The 16,608-nt window shown below is 50.9% G+C and overlaps 1 protein-coding gene across 1 annotated transcript; it reads right to left on the reverse strand.

The window, feature by feature from the left end:
* Positions 1–12,861: 12,861 nt before the first annotated feature.
* On the reverse strand, positions 12,862–15,364 carry LOC128948361 (class II histocompatibility antigen, B-L beta chain-like; the record flags this gene model as incomplete). The annotated part of the gene is made up of 5 exons (XM_054293042.1): positions 15,230–15,364; positions 14,606–14,875; positions 13,713–13,997; positions 13,003–13,109; positions 12,862–12,900 (listed from the first exon to the last, which is right to left on the reverse strand). Coding segments are annotated over exons 1-5 (786 nt in total), but the record flags the coding sequence as incomplete, so codon positions are not given.
* Positions 15,365–16,608: the final 1,244 nt, after the last annotated feature.

Below are 16,608 nucleotides of genomic sequence, written 5' to 3' on the forward strand. Positions count from 1 at the left end.
ACCTATAGCATGCCACGAAGCAGGGTCCCATGGAGCAACAGCATCCCACAAGGCAGGGTCCCTTAGACGTGAAATTGTCCTAATCATAGGGAACTAATTAACAATTACTAATAACCTTATTTAGATGAAGTCGTTCCTTTTCTTGCCTTCTTTTTCTTATCTATTTTCAGTTTTGCTGCTCCTAACTTTACTGGTCCCGTCACTTGCAAACTCAATTTTTGCAATTTTCCAATACAATGATCTAATGCCTTTTCAGGATTTCCCCTGAAGGGCCCTACAATTGAACGCTGTGTTAAAGGTACTAATTTTCTACACCTTACAGAAACTATACGCGATTTACTTTGAACCTTAATTCTATTCACATTGTACTTTCCAACGACAATAAGCAAGAATTTTCTGTTCGGGAGACTCATAACGATTTAAAGCTGCATATGCATTTGCCCCGTCTGTCTCCTTAATTCATTTTCCCAGCTTCTACCCGACGTGTGCTCGTGCTCACAAGTATGACACCATAAATCCCATAATAATGATTGTTCTATCCAAAAAGTGTTATCACAACCTCCACAATGTAAAGCTATCCAGGTAGCACAATGTGGATCATAACAATCAAGGCAAGGTGCCTTTGCCGGACTTGACTAATGAGTCAATAAAATCATTCAAATCCTGGGCCGTTTGATAGTGACGTATCAGAGCTCTGTCTAACCCTCTCGAGTGTCCCTTCAGCTGTAGCAGCAGTGGTCGTAGGACTAGGGGCAGTTTCTTCTTCAGTCGCTCCCTGTCCTCTTCCGTGGGGTGCCAAGGCTGCATCAAAAACAGGTTTCGCCCACAAGGCCACCCATTGGCCTGTGGACAGTAAGGTGTGTGTAATTGCCATTTAATTTGTAATGCTCTGCTTATTGCTCTCACCACTTTTGCACAGAAATGTGTGCCCCTATCCGAAGATATGCTCTTCGGTACTCCAAACCGTGGAATAATTTCATTCAACAATACTTTAGTCACCTCTCTTTCCTTATTTGTCCTGCAAGGGAATGCTTCAGGCCACCCAGAAAATGTATCAGTTAATACCAACAAGTACCGAAACCCCCCCTTTTCTTGGGAGTTCAGAAAAATCAATTTGCCATACCTCACCTGGAAATTTACCTCGATTTATTGCTCCCTGGTGTATCTTAGTCCCTGTATTCGGGTTGTTCTTCAAGCATCGCTCACACTGGGATGTGACACGTTTTATGGTGATAAATAATTTCAGTCCTGCTATCCTGGCTTGCAAATATTGGTAAAGTGGATCTAGACCCCAATGGGCCTTTTCATGCTCCGTCTTTACAATCTGCCACATTAGGTTCCCTGGTATTACCAACTGTCCTGTCTCTAATTGTCCCCATCCACTGTCTAACAGTTTACCTTTATTCCTTTGAATCCATCTATGATCTTGATTCCTGATAGTTTGGTTGGAGGTTTACATCCAGCTCTCCTGGTATCAGAGCTGCTATATTTACCTTTCCGGTCCTTGCAGCAGCTAATTTAGCTTCTGCATCTGCCTTTCTACTCCCAACTTCTGGAATAGTGTTACCTTTTAGATGTCCTTTACAATGCATTATGGCCACTTGTGCTGGGAGTTGGACTGCTTCTAGCAATCGTAGAATCTCCTCTGCATGTTTGACTGTTTTCCTTTGAGTAGTCAACAATCCTCTTTCTTTCCAAATGGCTCCATGAGCGTGAACAACGGAGAAGGCATGCTTAGAGTCTATCCAAATATTTATTCGCATGTTCTCTGCCAATTCTAGGGCTCGAGTCAGAGCTATCAATTCTGCCTTCTGGGCTGAGGTCCCTGCAGGCAAAGGGTTTGACTCGATTACCTTTTCTGTGGTAGTTACTGCATAACCAGCCATTCTTATTCCTTGTTTTACGAAGCTGCTACCATCCGAGAACCAATCGTCTGCATCTTCGAATGGCTCTTCTTTGAGATCCGGGCGACTGGAGTAAACGGCTTCGATCGTTTCCAGGCAATCGTGCTCGATGGGTTCTGCTGAGGTTTTCCCTTCTAGGAATGAAGCTGGGTTCACAACGTTAGTTACCTGAATAGTAACATCATCTGACTCAGCCAAAACAGCTTGATACTTTGGGAATCTGGAAGGTGACAGCCAGTGATTCCCTTTCTGCTCTAACACAGCAAACACAGTGTGAGCCACTAACACAGTCATTTTCTGGCCCAGCGTGAGCTTTCTGGCCTCTTCAATGTTGATTATCACTGCGGCCACTACACTCAGGCAGCCAGGCCATCCTTTACTCACTTCATCCAATTGTTTGGAGAAGTAGGCCACAGCCCTTTTATGTGGTCCTAACTGTTGTGCTAGGACTCCTAGGGCCATTCCTTGTCACTCATGAGAAAACAGCCAGAATGGTTTTGTCACGTCTGGAAGACCCAAGGCTGGTGCTCTCATGAGTTCCTGTTTCAGTCTCTTATAGGCTCCCTTTGCCTCGGGAGTCCAAACTAGAACACCCTTACTTTCCTTCAGTAAGTCATAGAGTGGTTTGGCGAGTATTCCATATTGATAGATCCATAGCCGACACCAACCGGTCATCCCTAGGAAGGCGCGCAAATCTCTCACCGTCTGTGGTCTAGGCATTTGGCAGATGGCTTCTTTCCTGGCTGCTCCCAGGGATCGCTGTCCTCTGGAAACTTCACATCCCAGATACACCACTTCTTCTTGCACCAGCTGTGCTTTCTGTTGAGAAACTCAATATGCACTTAAACCCAGAAATTTTAACAGGGAAATAGTCCATTCAGTGCACTCTTCTTCTGTTTCTGTTGCTATTAGGAGGTCGTCTACATATTGCAAAAGAGTACCATCTCCCAGCGGCCTTTCCCACTGTTCTAATTATTTGGCTAACTGCAGATTCCCATTCAAACACAAAGATCTTTTGGCTCTCCGGAGCTAAAGGAAGGCAGAAGAATGCGTCTTTTAAATCTAACACTGTGAACCATGTCAAATTTCCTTTTAATTTAGTTAAGAGTGTGTAAGGGTTAGCAACTACCAGATGTAGCGTCTTGGTTATCTCATTTACTGCCCTCAGGTCTTGGACTAATCTATCAGCTCCATTAGGTTTCTTTACTGGCAGAATTGGGGTGTTAAAATATGATTCACATTCTATCAATAAACCTAATTCTAAAAACCTTTTGATTATGGGCTCAATTCCCTTTCTATCTTCTAACCTCAGTGGGTATTGTTTCCTAACTACCGGCCTCGCTCCAGGTATAAGTTCAATAATGATAGGTGTTGCTTGTTTTGATCTCCCAGGTATATCGGTAGCCCATACTAATGGATATGTTTCACTCAGGATACGCTCAATATTGTGGCCTTCAGGCTTCGGTTCTATACAACTGATTGTTAGGCTTAAGGCTGTAATCAGTTGCTCTTCACTTACTTGAAATTCCAATTTGTCTTTGTTGAATTTTATAATGGCTCCCAAGTTCTCCAGTAAGTCTCTTCCTAGTAGAGGCTTTGGTGAATTTGGCAAATACAGAAACTGGTGAATTCCCATTTGTTTCCCAATTTTGTATTTAATAGGTTTCAAAAGTAAGCTTTTTCTGGTTGGCCTGTTGCTCCCACAACTTGTACAAATTCATCACTCTTAGGTACCAATTCTTGATTTAAAACCGAAAATGTTGCTCCTGTATCAATCAAAAATCCAATTCCTTTTTACCTTCCCCTAGCTCCATTTTAACCAGTGGGTCTGCTAGGGTACGGCCCACCGGTCCCCCTCATTCACTGCCCTGATGTGCGATAGTAGTAGTGTCCATTGATCTTTCTCTTAATTGGGGGCACTCATGTTTCCAGTGTCCCGTTTGGAAGCAATAAGCACACTGGTTTGGCCCTATTCTAACTGGGTGGGGTTGGAACCTCCCTCCCCCTCTCACTGGGTAGCCTCTACCTCTACCCCTGGTGTTAGGCCCCAAATGGTTTGTATTTTGAGCTCCTACTGCTACAGCCACTATTCGAGCTAGCCTCTTATCTTCCTTTTCCTTTTCCTCTATTTCCCTATTATTATACACCTTCCATGCCTCATTCAGCAATGCCTCCAGGTTTATATTTGCTGGATGTTCGAGCTTTTGTAATTTCTTCCTGATGTCTGGATTACTCTGTCCCATCATTAATCCTAACAGGTGTTGCTTCCCTTCTTCCGTTGCTGGGTCCAGGGGTGTATACTGTCTCATGGCTGCCCTAAGTCTATCCAAAAACTCTGATGGGGTCTCATCCTTTCCCTGCCTGATGTCATATAGCATCGACCAACTGATAGCCTTAGGGATCGCATTACGCAAGCCCATCGCTATCAGTTTTCTATACTGTACCAGCCGCCGATAGTGCTCTTCGTTGCCCGGGTCCCATTCTGGTTTACTGCTGGGGAAATTATCTTCTAGTCTCCCTGATAATACTTGAGCATGTCGTTTCCCTGTTTCCAATACGAGTTCCCTTTCGGTATCTGTCAATTCTGAAAGCATCACCTCTATATCTTCCCAATCAATATCTAAATTCTTTGCCATTAATTCAAACCTCTTCGCTATTCCCTCTGGGTTCCTCCTGAAGTTCCTTGCCTCATCTCTCCAATTGTTCAGATCACTCGTGGAGAACGGCACCTTTACCCTAGTCCTTTCCCCTACCATTGGCATAATTTGTCGGAGAGGAGCTATCGTATGGTTACCTTCCTCTCTTTGCTTCGCTTCCCTCCGTGCCACAGATCTGGTATAATACGAGTGACTGATCCCCTCCCCGGGATCTTCTTCCTGTGCCTCAGTGTCTTCCCTATTCTTTCTCTTCCCTTTTCTCTTTCCCTTTCCCTGTTCTTCATCTTCACTTTCAATTTCTGTCAACTCTTTTCCTACTACTTCCCTAGCATGGTTTACACAGTCCAACCGCCTCTCGCTCTGCATCTGTCGCCTTTCTTCCCGCATCTGCCGGCGCCTGTCCTGTTCCGGGCTACTGTCCTCCTCATCTTCCGTTCCCCTTCCGTCTCTCTTATCCTCTATCTGGATTACTATACTCAGCTTCTGTGAGTTGTTCTCTGCCTCTCTTTCGCATGCCTCATTGTCATTCTTCTCACTATATTTCAACTCAGAGACATCGCCTCCCAGTGAGCTACTTTTGTCTTTAGTCCTCTGTGTGCTAGTTTCCATTCTACAAGTACCTGATTTCCTTAAACTTCCATTCTTAGGTGTGCTACTATAGACTTAGTTCGGGCAGGCTGCGTGTCTCCCCTCGGCTCTCAGCTCCATGTGGACTGGCTTCTTCCCTCCCAACTTCTAGTCTAGGTGGGCTGTCAGCATCCCTGTAGTTCCCCGACCCCTGTGGACTATCTGGTCCCTGCGGGCTGCTTTCCCTCTTTTCAATCCCCGATTTCGATGGGCTACCTTCTCCCCAACTGTTGTCTAACTTCTGAGGGCTATGCCCAAACTTAGATTTCCACCATCATTCCGGTTCCTTTAATGGGCTAAGATCCCCTTGTTCCTCTTTTGGCCTGGGAAGGGGGCCCTTCCCATCCTGGGGCGAATGGATGATATTCCCACAGGCTTATTTCACTCTCCTTTCCACTATCCCTTCTTGTTAACTTAAGACATTGTTCCCCAATGCTACATGCATCACAGCAACGTTCTTTAGGCTTTGAACCTTTCTTATCTTTTTCTAGAGCTAGTACTAGGGGGTCCTGAGGTGCTACATAAAGAACATGTCAGCATACATCACTTCATCCCATTTATTAAGTCAACGGAGGAAAAGCATCAGTTGTAAAATAGTGTTATAATTAGTTGTTCCCTCCGGTGGCCATTTCTCATTGTCATCTAACTTATACAATGGCCACCACTGTGTGCAATATTTAAGGAGTGTCTTTTTACTTATGTTTCCCCCCGGAATCCCTCCCAAGTCCTTCCAGTGCTTTAGGATACATCCTAAGGGGGTTTTCATATTTACGTCCTTACTCTGTTGACCTCCCATTGCTATTTCCCGTGTCTGCGTTTTCTGTTTAACCGGAACAGTCTCTTTTTCGCAAATACTGTATGCCAATTGATTTTAACACTTCACACACACAATTTCCAATCGCTTTGTCCGTTTCCGACCTGGCTTCTCGCGAAGAACAGGAAATGCGGAGTGGGACTCCCTCTCGCTTCGCAGCGATGCTGCGTCTCATTCACTCTCACCCACACACCTTTATGAAATAGTTCCTACCTTATGGTCTATATCAGAACGGATTGTTTACCAGGTAGGGTCACGAGAGGTCGCCTACAGACCGTGAGATACCGGTTTGCCAGATTCATGCAATCGCAAAGCACCGTAACAATTGCAGGGGGTGACAAATTTCTTCCCGGGATTGAGACGTGCGTCTATTACATGAAGAGTGACAAGACGCCTCCTGTAAGATTTTGCAACAGACACATAGAGCAGACACAAAAATACCACAAACTGACCGACCTCTCTTCCGGTCTCAGAGAACAATTTCAGTTCTTGACCCTTAATTCACAGTATTATAACATTAAACACAATGTTAAAACGGTTTCCCACATAATGAGAACAAACCAAAGATACCAAGATAAACGAAAACAAATATTCTTTCCAAAGATACCAAGATAAACGAAAAACAAATACTCCTTTCAGCAGGACTCTAACCTGCGTTGCGAAAAACAAATATTCCTCACAGCAGGACTCTAACCTGCGTTACTATTACCGTACCTCTAACACAACTGGGATTCTTTACCAGGGCGTCCCCCGGCTTCCCTTCGAGCGGTCACGTCTGACCCTCGTTTCCCAATAAAGCGCTTTACCATAAAACCCTTAAGCAAAGATAAATACCTCTTAATTTGGAGCAGGAGATGCAGAAAGTTCTTGTCCACCGTTGCGCGTTGGCTGGGGGATGGGGATCCCTTCTGACAGAATTCCGTCAAGGGCCCCGAAGAGATCCCGGTCCCCCGAGCCAAGGCTCGGGAGGACCCTTTCCGTCCTGCCGCGGTCGCCAAAAATGATGCCGAATTTTGCCCCAAAAGGCGATAATAAGCTGCCCAGAGACTAGATTTGAGGTCTATAGGCAGGAGGTATTTATTGACAACGCGTTGGAGAAATCACCAAGTGGATTTCTAAATTAGGTACAGCAAAAGCAGGTTTTTATACAATTTTGAACAAGAATTACATCATTTATTACATGCATATTCATAGGCAGGTAGGAATATAGGCGGAGTCTTCCGGGAACTCTTGGTCTTCCTTGGTTAAATTTTAAGCTTCTCCTAATTTGGGCATTTTCCTGTCATCCTTGGCATGTTTTTCCATGACTTGGCAGAAATCACTGTTGCACTTGGCTTGATTCTGACGGCTTGGCAGGTCACCTTAACTTTTTGGCTTCTACTTTCGCTTCTTCAAATATTCTAATTCCAAAGTTTCTTTTGTGAGTGTATTTTAGATTATTTATTAACTTATCTAATCAAAGTTTTCCCAAACAATGTATTTTAGGTTATTTATTAACTTCTGTGTTTCCCTTGATAGAGTGTCTTTTAATTCTTTTATTCCTCAGATCTTTTAATTCTTTTATTCCTCGGAAACTACTGTTCATTGTAATGAATGGCTTCAAGAGTGCCAGTGACTTGTAGAGATGGACTTGGGCAGAGGGACCTTCAAACTCACCGTGCTCATCCCTTGTTTTCCCCAAACCAGGATTTCCCATTGCCAGCTCCTGGGAGGCTGCGAGGAAGTAGGAGATGCCCCAGGACAATGAGGCAGGTGAGGAGGAAGTCAGTGTCTCTGGAATGCTTAAAATCAGATGGTTTTGGGAAAGCTGCAAAAGACAAGCCTCAGAGACATTAGAACTGATTTGGGCTTGGCAGCAGCCAGTAGATTGATCAGCAGAAAAATTGTATAAGAAGTAGAAAGTAAGGAGAAATAGAACAATGGTCTGTGCATTAACACTTATCTAGAATAACTCCCTAACCTGCGGAAAAGTGTATCTAGCAAGATATTAGGAAGTTTCAAGCTTAATACTGGAGCTCTGTGCATTGTTTTTTAAGGCTTTAAAGCAGGTATTGTACTTGAAATAAGCAAGCGTTGTTTTAACCATCAATGTGCTTATAGTGCTTGGATGGAACTACAGTCAATATGCTTTTGCTTTGCGTGATTGGCCAAAAACCTTTTAAAGTAAGTTTTAACATGAAGTCCTTTGTCTGCTACCTGTAAAGTGAGCTACTGGCATCTTCCCATTGTCATAACCAAGTAATGAGACAGATGGTTGGAAAATCACACAGCTCGGGATGCATTCCCAGCAGTCCAGTCCTGTTTGTGATTTGTGCACAGCCCTGAAGTGACGATGAGTGCCCCTTTCCCCTCTGTGCTGCTCCATCTCCCAGCCCAGCACGGCCCCGGCTGCAGCTCAGCCCTGGGGGGATCTCCTTGCCCTTGCCTGTGGCACGGAGGCAAATCCCATCCTGTCCTTGTCCTTCCTCCCCCAGAGCAGGAGCTGAGCATGGAGAGCAGGGAGGACAAATGCCCGCGGCAGAACCTGGTGGAAGAGGCCGTTTTGAGCGGCTCCACGGCGCAGGAAGCCAACGGGGAGGAAAAGCCCCGGAGATGCCGCACGAGGAGGGGCTGCAAACGCAGCCGGCGGGGATCTGAGGCGGAAAGAGCCAGCCTGGGCCGGGAAGGCGGCCGGAGACGGAGCCAGAGCTCGGAGCTGGTGCTCCATGAGCAGCTCCATGATGGGGAGAAGCCGCACACGTGCGTGGAGTGTGGGAAGAGCTTCAGGTGGAACACCGACTGAAGGAGGCACCAGAGGATCCACACTGGGGAACGGCCCTACGAGTGTGGGGAGTGTGGGAAGAGCTTCAACCTGAGCTCCCACCTTACCAGCCACCAGAGGATCCACACTGGAGAAAGGCCGTACAAGTGTTCCGAGTGTGGGATGTGCTTCAGAGAGAGCTCCATCCTGATCACACACCACAGGACCCACACTGGGGAGAGGCCCCATGAGTGTTCCAAGTGTGGGAAGGGGTTTCTGACCAGCTCTGATCTCCTCCGGCACTATCTGAGTCACAGGGAGGAGAGGCCCTTCCAATGCTGCGACTGCGGGAAGGGATTCAAGCGCAACTCCACCCTCGTCACCCACCGGCGCATCCACACAGGGGAGAGGCCCTACGAGTGTGATAAATGCAGGAAGAGGTTTCAGACCAGCTCCGATCTCCTCCAGCACTATTGGATTCACAGAGAGGAGAGGCCCTTCCAATGCCCCGACTGCGGGAAGGGATTCAAGCGCAACTCCACCCTCGTCACCCACCGGCGCATCCACACAGGGGAGAGGCCCTACGAGTGTCCCCAGTGTGGGAAGAGCTTCTCCAGCAGCTCTCACTTGACCCAACACCAACGGAGGCACCAGTAAGGGAAGCCCTGCGAGTGCCCCGAGTGCGGGCAGAGCTTCGTGCGCTGCTCCAGCTCCATCCCCCACTGGAGGAGGCACTTTGGGCACAGCCCTGGTCACTCCCATTCCCTGTGATCCATGTTGGGAACACACCTGGCTGCTTCGCCTTTTGGTTTGGCCTCTGCTTCACCTTCATCCTTTAAGAACACCCAAAACTGGGTTAAATGAAGGAAATTCATTGAATATATCTGATGTTGCATAATTTCTCAGTTGTTTTAGAGGGAATTTAGGATTTGGGGACACGTTTTGTGTGGAGTGCTGCTGTTGCTAAGAGGCAGGAATTTGATCTCACCCTTCTTGTGTTGCTAAGAACTCCTCCCCGACCCCAACCCCAACTCCACCCTTGGGATACCCTATAAAAACTCCATGGCCCTTCCTGTGCCCTGTCTTTGGGGGTTAAGAAATGGATTCCCAAAGAATCAGCCCTATTCCTACTGGATTCCAAAGGATCAGCCTCATTCTCCACTGGATTCCTAGAGGACAAAGCTTTTCCCAGTGGATTCCCAGAGGATCAGCCCTTTCCCCACTGGATTCTTAGAGGATTAGCCTTTTTCTGACCAGATTCCAAAAATTTCAGCTTTTCCCACTGGATTCCCTGAGGATAAATATTTGCCCACTGGATTCCCGGAGGATCAGCCTTTTTCACTGGATTCCCAGAGGATTCTGACTCTGTCACTTTTTTTGTTTGTACTACTGCATTTGTATTTTTAATTTTTCCTAATAAAGAACTGTTATTTCTACTCCCATATCTTTGCCTGAGAACCCCTTAATTTCAAAATAATTAATGTAATCATCATCATCATTATCATCAAAGGGAGGGGGTTTACATTTTGTATTTCAGTGGAGACTCCTGAAATAGGGAGACATCCCCAAGGCTGGGCCATGTAAAATAGTTCCTGAAATATGTAGATTAGTTTATGGATATGCATGAGGGTCTATGAATATGCAACAGGCTGATGTAGTTAAACCAGATTAATTAAGGGGTGTCCCTGAAAATAACTGGGGGGTCTTGGTGGCCATAACAACCTTTGCTTTATGGTCCTTTTCTCCCGTTACATCAGCCTGTTACATATTAATAGGCTTTTCGCGTATCCATGAACTACTTTACATATTCCAGGAACAAAATTGGCTTCATCCTGTTTGGGGGACCCATCCCCCTCCCAGCTCAATTTTGGGGTCCCACCCCCCTCTTTTCCCTGCTCTCCCTCCCCTTTCCGATCGTTCCCGCAATCCCCTCCCCCGTGTTTGATTTTGGGGGCTCCAGGCCCTTCCTGCTCCGTTTTAGGGTCCCGACCCCATTTTGGATTAATTTGGCGTCCCCAGCCCATCCCCAGGATCACCTTCCCCCCGCCACCAAATTCCGCTCCTGGCAACTGATGAGTCATCAGCGAGACACGCTCTGATTGGCTGGAAATTACACCCTTCCCCTCCCCCCCCCCCCCACGCGATTTCTGAGTATTTACCGCAGTGAGAGGCCTTGGTCTGTGCCGGGCAACTTATGAGTCAGAGTCGGGCCGGGCGCTGATTGGCTGAAAATCGCTGAGCGGGGCCAGTGCTCTGAGTTTGTGCCCAGCAAGTGGAACGTCATCAGTGTCGCGCGTTCTGATTGTTCGGGATCTGTTTATGGGTGGGGACCGGGCGAACTGGGGTTTCTTGGGGTTTCTTTGGGTTAATTTAGGGTTTGTTTGGGGTTTATTTGGGGCTATTTATGGACTAATTGGGGTTTCTCTTGGGTTTTACTTGATTTATTTCTGTTTATTTGATGTTATTTGGAATTATTTGAGTTTATTCGGAAGTATTTTGGTTTGTTTGGGTTTATTTGGGCTTATTTGGAATTATTTGGGGTTCTTGGAAGTTATGTTGGTGTACATGGGGTTTTTTTAGGTGTACTGGAAATCATTTGGGGGTCTTTGAGTTTAATTTGGATTTTTTTTTGTTTTTTTGGGGGGTTATTTGGAATTTTTTGGGGTTATTTGGGGCAGTTTCAGGTATTTGGGGTTTTTTGGGTGTTCTTTGGGGTTTATTTCGAGTGTTTTGGGGTTATTTAGGTTATTTGGGGTCATATGGGGTCAAAAAACCCGGGAATGTTTCTCCTGTAAAAAAATGGGAATTTTTCGTGAAAAATCTGAGAGTTTTTCCCCAAAAAACCGGGAAAGTCCTTTAAAAAAATCCCAGACTTTTCCCAGCCAATAGCAGCGCGCCCCACCCCAAACCATCCAATCAGCACTCTTCATCTCCCAAACTAACGAATCATGGCGCACCCCACCCCAAACCAACCAATCACCGCGGGTATTCCCTCAGGAACACCGGTCTTACCGTGCGCGGATCCGACCAATGCCTCCCCACCGCCCGCCTCTCGCGCGCCGAATCAGCCAATCACCGCAGGTCTCCCCTCAGCTACTCCCGCCTCTCTCGAGCTGAACCAACCAATCACCGCGCGCCTCCCCTCGGCAAAGCCCGCCTCCCTCACCCCTCTCCTGTCAATCACCGCGTTTTCTATCAAACCAACCACTCACCGGACGTCTCCCCTCAGCAACTCCCGCCCTCCCCGCGCCTCCTCAACCAATCGGTGCCGAGCCCAAAGCAGCGCCCGACCACGGGCCCGGCATGGAGCGGGCGCCCCCTATTCCCCCCCACCCCGGGACCCCCTTAAGGACCCCCGGGAGCCGCCCCGGGCTCGGGCGGGTCCTGCGGGAGGCGCTGGAGAGAGCGGGGGAGGCGCTGGGAGAGGACGGGGGGCTCCGGGAGCTGCTGAGGAGGCGCAGGGACAGGTGAGGGGTCCTGGAGGGGTCGTGAGGGGAATTTGGGGAGGGGTCTTGAGGATGTTTGGGGGGGGGATTTGGGGAGGGTCTGGGGGAACTTGAGGGGGTTTTAGCAGGGTCTGGGGGTGCTGGGGGGGGGATTTGGGGAGGGGTCCTCGGGGGGTGTCACGATCCGTCCTCACGGACGGGTTTCGTGATGGTTCATGGATTTGATCTCAGGGTGCAAAAAGAACCGACACGGTACAGTGGGGTTTTGCAATGATAATGGAAACAAATGCACCTTTATTGAATGACCACAGCAAAATGCGATAGAGGGATTAAGGGAGAGAAAAGATAAAGGAAGAGAGAGGGAATAGGGCTGCCAAACGTAGAGACAAAGTGCTTTGGTCCAGTCCAGTCGAGGATCTGCCTGTTACGTCGGGGAGATCTCAAAGTCTCTCGCTAACTCCCGCACTCCCTCCAGATCCCTCCCCATCGCCCCCCCCCAAACCACTCCCCATCGCCCCCCAATAAACGGCTCCGGGCTCAACTGGGAAGCTTTACTGGGAGCACTGGGAGCAGGCACTGGGCGGGGGCAGAGCGCCAGCGGGGCTGGGGGGGACACGGGACCCCCCAAAATCAGCGGAGCGGGGACGGAGCGGGGGGTCCCGGCCGGGCCCGAGCCCACGGGGAGGGGCTGCGGCTGCCGCCGGCTCAGGAGCTCTGTGGGCAGAGAAAAGGGGGTGACACCGGGCTGGGGGCCCCGGCGGGAGCGCACACGCTCCGCCACGGGGGGGACGCCACCCCCGGCACCCGCCCTGACCTTCTTGCGCAGGGAGAAGCCGAGCCCCAGCGCCAGGAAGACCAAGCCCAAGACGAAGCCCCCGATGCCCGTCAGCATCTTGCTGCGGGCGGCGTCCGGCGGCATCTCTGGGGGGTCCGCAGGGCTCAGCACCCCCAAAACCTCTCACCGACACCCCGAGCCCCTCCCAGCGCCCTCCCTGTGGCACCCAGCCCAGCCAGGGCCCCCTGAAACCTCCCTCCGATCCATTTTTGTCCTGGCCAGGAGCCACCAAAGCCCCTCCCGTCCCTCTCAGCATCCCACAGCCCCCTCCCAGTTGCCCCCAGCGCCCCAGGACCCCCAAAGCCTCTCGCAGTCCCTTGGCAGCCCCAGCAGGACTCAGCCAGAGCCCTCCCAGGCTGTGCCCAGCACAACCGAGCTCATGGCGAGCCCCGCTTTGCCATCGCCGATCTCCTTCCAGCCCCTCGGGGCTCCCTGCGATCCCTCCCAGTCACACCCAGCACCCCCAAACTCCCTCCCAGTCAGACCCAGCGCCCCCAAACTCCCTCCCAGTGCCCACCAGGACCCCCCAAACCCATCCCACCCTTCCCAGCATCCCCCAAACCCCTGCCCAGCCCTTGCCCAGCCCCCAGCCCCTCTCCCACTTCCAGCCCGGCTCTCTCCTGCTCCCTCCCAGTGGCTCCCAGCACAGCCCAGTGGCTCTGCCAGCGCCCCCAGGGGCTCCCCCGTACCCCAGTGCCGCCTCAGGGGCTGCTCCAGGCTGACGTGCTCCACCTGGCAGCTGTAGCTGAGCCCGCGCCGGGGCGGCGTTTCCAGCAGCACCAGCAGCTGGTGGGTCCAGTCCCCGTTGGGGACCACGTCGGTGGCCACCACGTGCTCCGAGAGCTCCTGCTGGCCCTGGAACCACCTCACCTGGATGGCAGCAGGGTAGAAATCCATCACGGAGCAGAGCAGGCGGCCGGGGCCGGGCTGGGAGCTCGAGGGGGGCACCAGCGAGATGGACACGCTGGGGGGCGCTGGGAGAGAGAGCGGGGACACACTGGGATCAGCTGGGGGGCACTGGGAGAGAGGGGGGAGGGCTGGGTTGGGCTGGAGAGGGACTGGGAAGGGACTGGGCTGGGAGCTCGAGGGGGGCACCAGCGAGATGGACACGCTGGGGGGCACTGGGAGAGAGGGTGGAGGTCTGGGAGTGAAGTGGGAATGAACTGGGAAAAGAATGGAAATGGACTGGAAGGGACTGGGCAGGAATTGGACACGGGCTTGGAGGGACCCCGGTGGCGCTGGGATGAACTGGGAATGAAGTGCGCGGCACTGGGAAGCCGAGTCCAGCGCGGTGCACTCGGCACTGCAGGTCTGCCTGGCAACAGATGACTAATCAGAGCGACGCGTTCTGATTGGATGAGCAGCGTCACCTTTACGCGTCGCTGAAATGGACGCGCGGGGGTCACTGAGAGGGACTGGGATGGACTGGGGGAGCCATGGTGGTCAGTGGCAGGGACAGGAGGCCTCGGGGATGGGCACAAGGAAGGCTGAGGGCTCTGGGCTGATTCCCAGCGAGGTTTTGAGGGGCTCCAGGGATTTGGCCGGGCAGGGCCCGAGGGGACACGCTCTGCCCCGCGCTCACCTCGGCGCTCGGCGCTGAGCGGGCGAACCCCCTCGTAGTTGTACGGACAGACCATGTTCACCACAGACCGTGCGTACGCCAGTGTGGCCGGGTTGCTGTTCCAGTCACTGGCCCACCCCTCTCCATAGGGGGTGAACCCCACGTAGTGCCCCACGTCGCTGTCGAACATCACGAACTGCTCCCGATTGTAGATGTACCTCTGCACGAACCTCATCTTCTGCGTGCCATTAATGAAGTGACACTCTGACACTGCCCAGAACTGGAACACGCCTGTGAGAGCAGGACACAGCTCAGGGGGTGCCCACCCAGCACCTCCCAGCAGCACCCCCAGAGCTCCGGGAGCCACACCGGATCCCCACTCCGCCCCTCCTGTGCCCCACGGCCGCCATGGGACCCTCCTGCCCGCGCTGCCGCTTCCTCCTTGCCACCGTTCCCCCATTTCCCCTTCCACATCCTCTCCCCCCCCACCTCCGGCCGCCCCCCAAATCACTTTTGGGGTCCCCATTTCCCCATTTTCCCAAAAATCCCCCAATCCCCAGCATTCTCCCGCTCAATTTTGGGGTCTCCCCTCCACTTTTCCCCCTCCCACCCCACCGTCCCAGCGCCTCCCTCCAACCCGCTCACCCGAGAGCTCCGCGCCCGCAGCCGGGGGGGCTCCCAGCACCACCAGTGCCACCAGCAGGGCCCCAGCTGCCGCCCCTCGCCCCATGGCCGGGGCCGGGCAGGGAGCAGCAGCCCCAAAGCAGCCGCGCTGCGCTGGGAGCGCCAGTCCGGAGCAGGGCGGGCTCGGCAGCGCCGCGCGCTCTCATTGGCTGCCGCCGCTTCTGGGCAGCGATCGGCCACGGGCTCTGCCCGGCAACCGATGAGGCAATCCAACGCCCCGAGCTCTCATTGGCTAAGGCGCCGCCTGCCTGCGCTGCCATTGGCTGAGGCCTTTCCGGGACGCTGCAGCCCCCGGCTGGGGGTTTTTTGGGGAGGGGGAACCTTGGGGCGCTGGGCAGGTGGGAGCTCAGGTGAGCCCAGCAATGCGTGCCCAGGTGCGCGGCATCTCAGGGCTGCCCGTTGTGAGCGGTGACGCTGGCCCGATGTCAGGCACCCCCAGAGCCGCTCTGTCCCTGCCCCCCGCAGCCGCACAGGGACAGAAAATGGAACCGAGGGTTCCTGCGTGGGGACAAGGACCGGGAGAGATCCCTCAGCAAATCCCGCACGGGCACAACGGACCCGGCCGTGGTTGGGGTGACAGGAATGATATAAAATAGCATCTCACTCAACAAGGTATTCTCCCTTTTTCATTTTACAGTCTGTGTCAATGGCAGTTGAAACTATTAGACCTGCATTAAAATTACAAATTACTTTATATAAATGGAAGCCATAAATATCGCAAATAGTAAAAAACTAAAATTGCACTGAGGTTCAGAAGCTGGTACGTCTAAAACCTTCAAAATTAAGGACATTTAGTGGAAAGCCTCAATATCCATCTCCCCTTAATTTACCTCATTATTCTTGTTTGTCAGAGTATGATCTCACTACTATGTTAATATCATTTAACAAGTTTTTCTTGCAAGGTTGGCTCAGATCTGAATCAAACCACAGTAGAGGTGCAGTGGTATTTCCTTGAGTATGTTGGTTTAAATGAAGCAGTAAGAACAGGCTAACCTAGTGTTAAGGATGAAGTAATTGTCACTGTTGTCAGTAAATACTTTTGTTGCTGAGTATCTCCTTTCTAAAGCTTTTATATCAATATATAGTCTTGTGGTTTCTTATTCCTTTTTCTTTTCATTCAAAAACATTATAAATGTAAAGCTACTATTGATCTGTAGATGTGGCACAAATTGATTTGAATGAGGGACCAAGACACTAAAATTGAGCTCACTAAGAAATTGCTAGCAGGTAATGATGTGGATGCTGGCAATGCTGATGCTGCATTAGGTGTGTCCTCTCCTACCAAATCTTGTGGGCTTGGGCCAGGCTTGCAGTGCCTGTGTCTCTGAGCACCATGTATG

The sequence above is a fragment of the Melozone crissalis genome, unplaced genomic scaffold (assembly GCF_028551555.1).
Source record: "Melozone crissalis strain CALT ecotype California unplaced genomic scaffold, PUWL_Pcris_2 ptg000124l_1, whole genome shotgun sequence".
In the NCBI taxonomy this organism is placed as follows: Eukaryota; Metazoa; Chordata; class Aves; order Passeriformes; family Passerellidae; genus Melozone; species Melozone crissalis.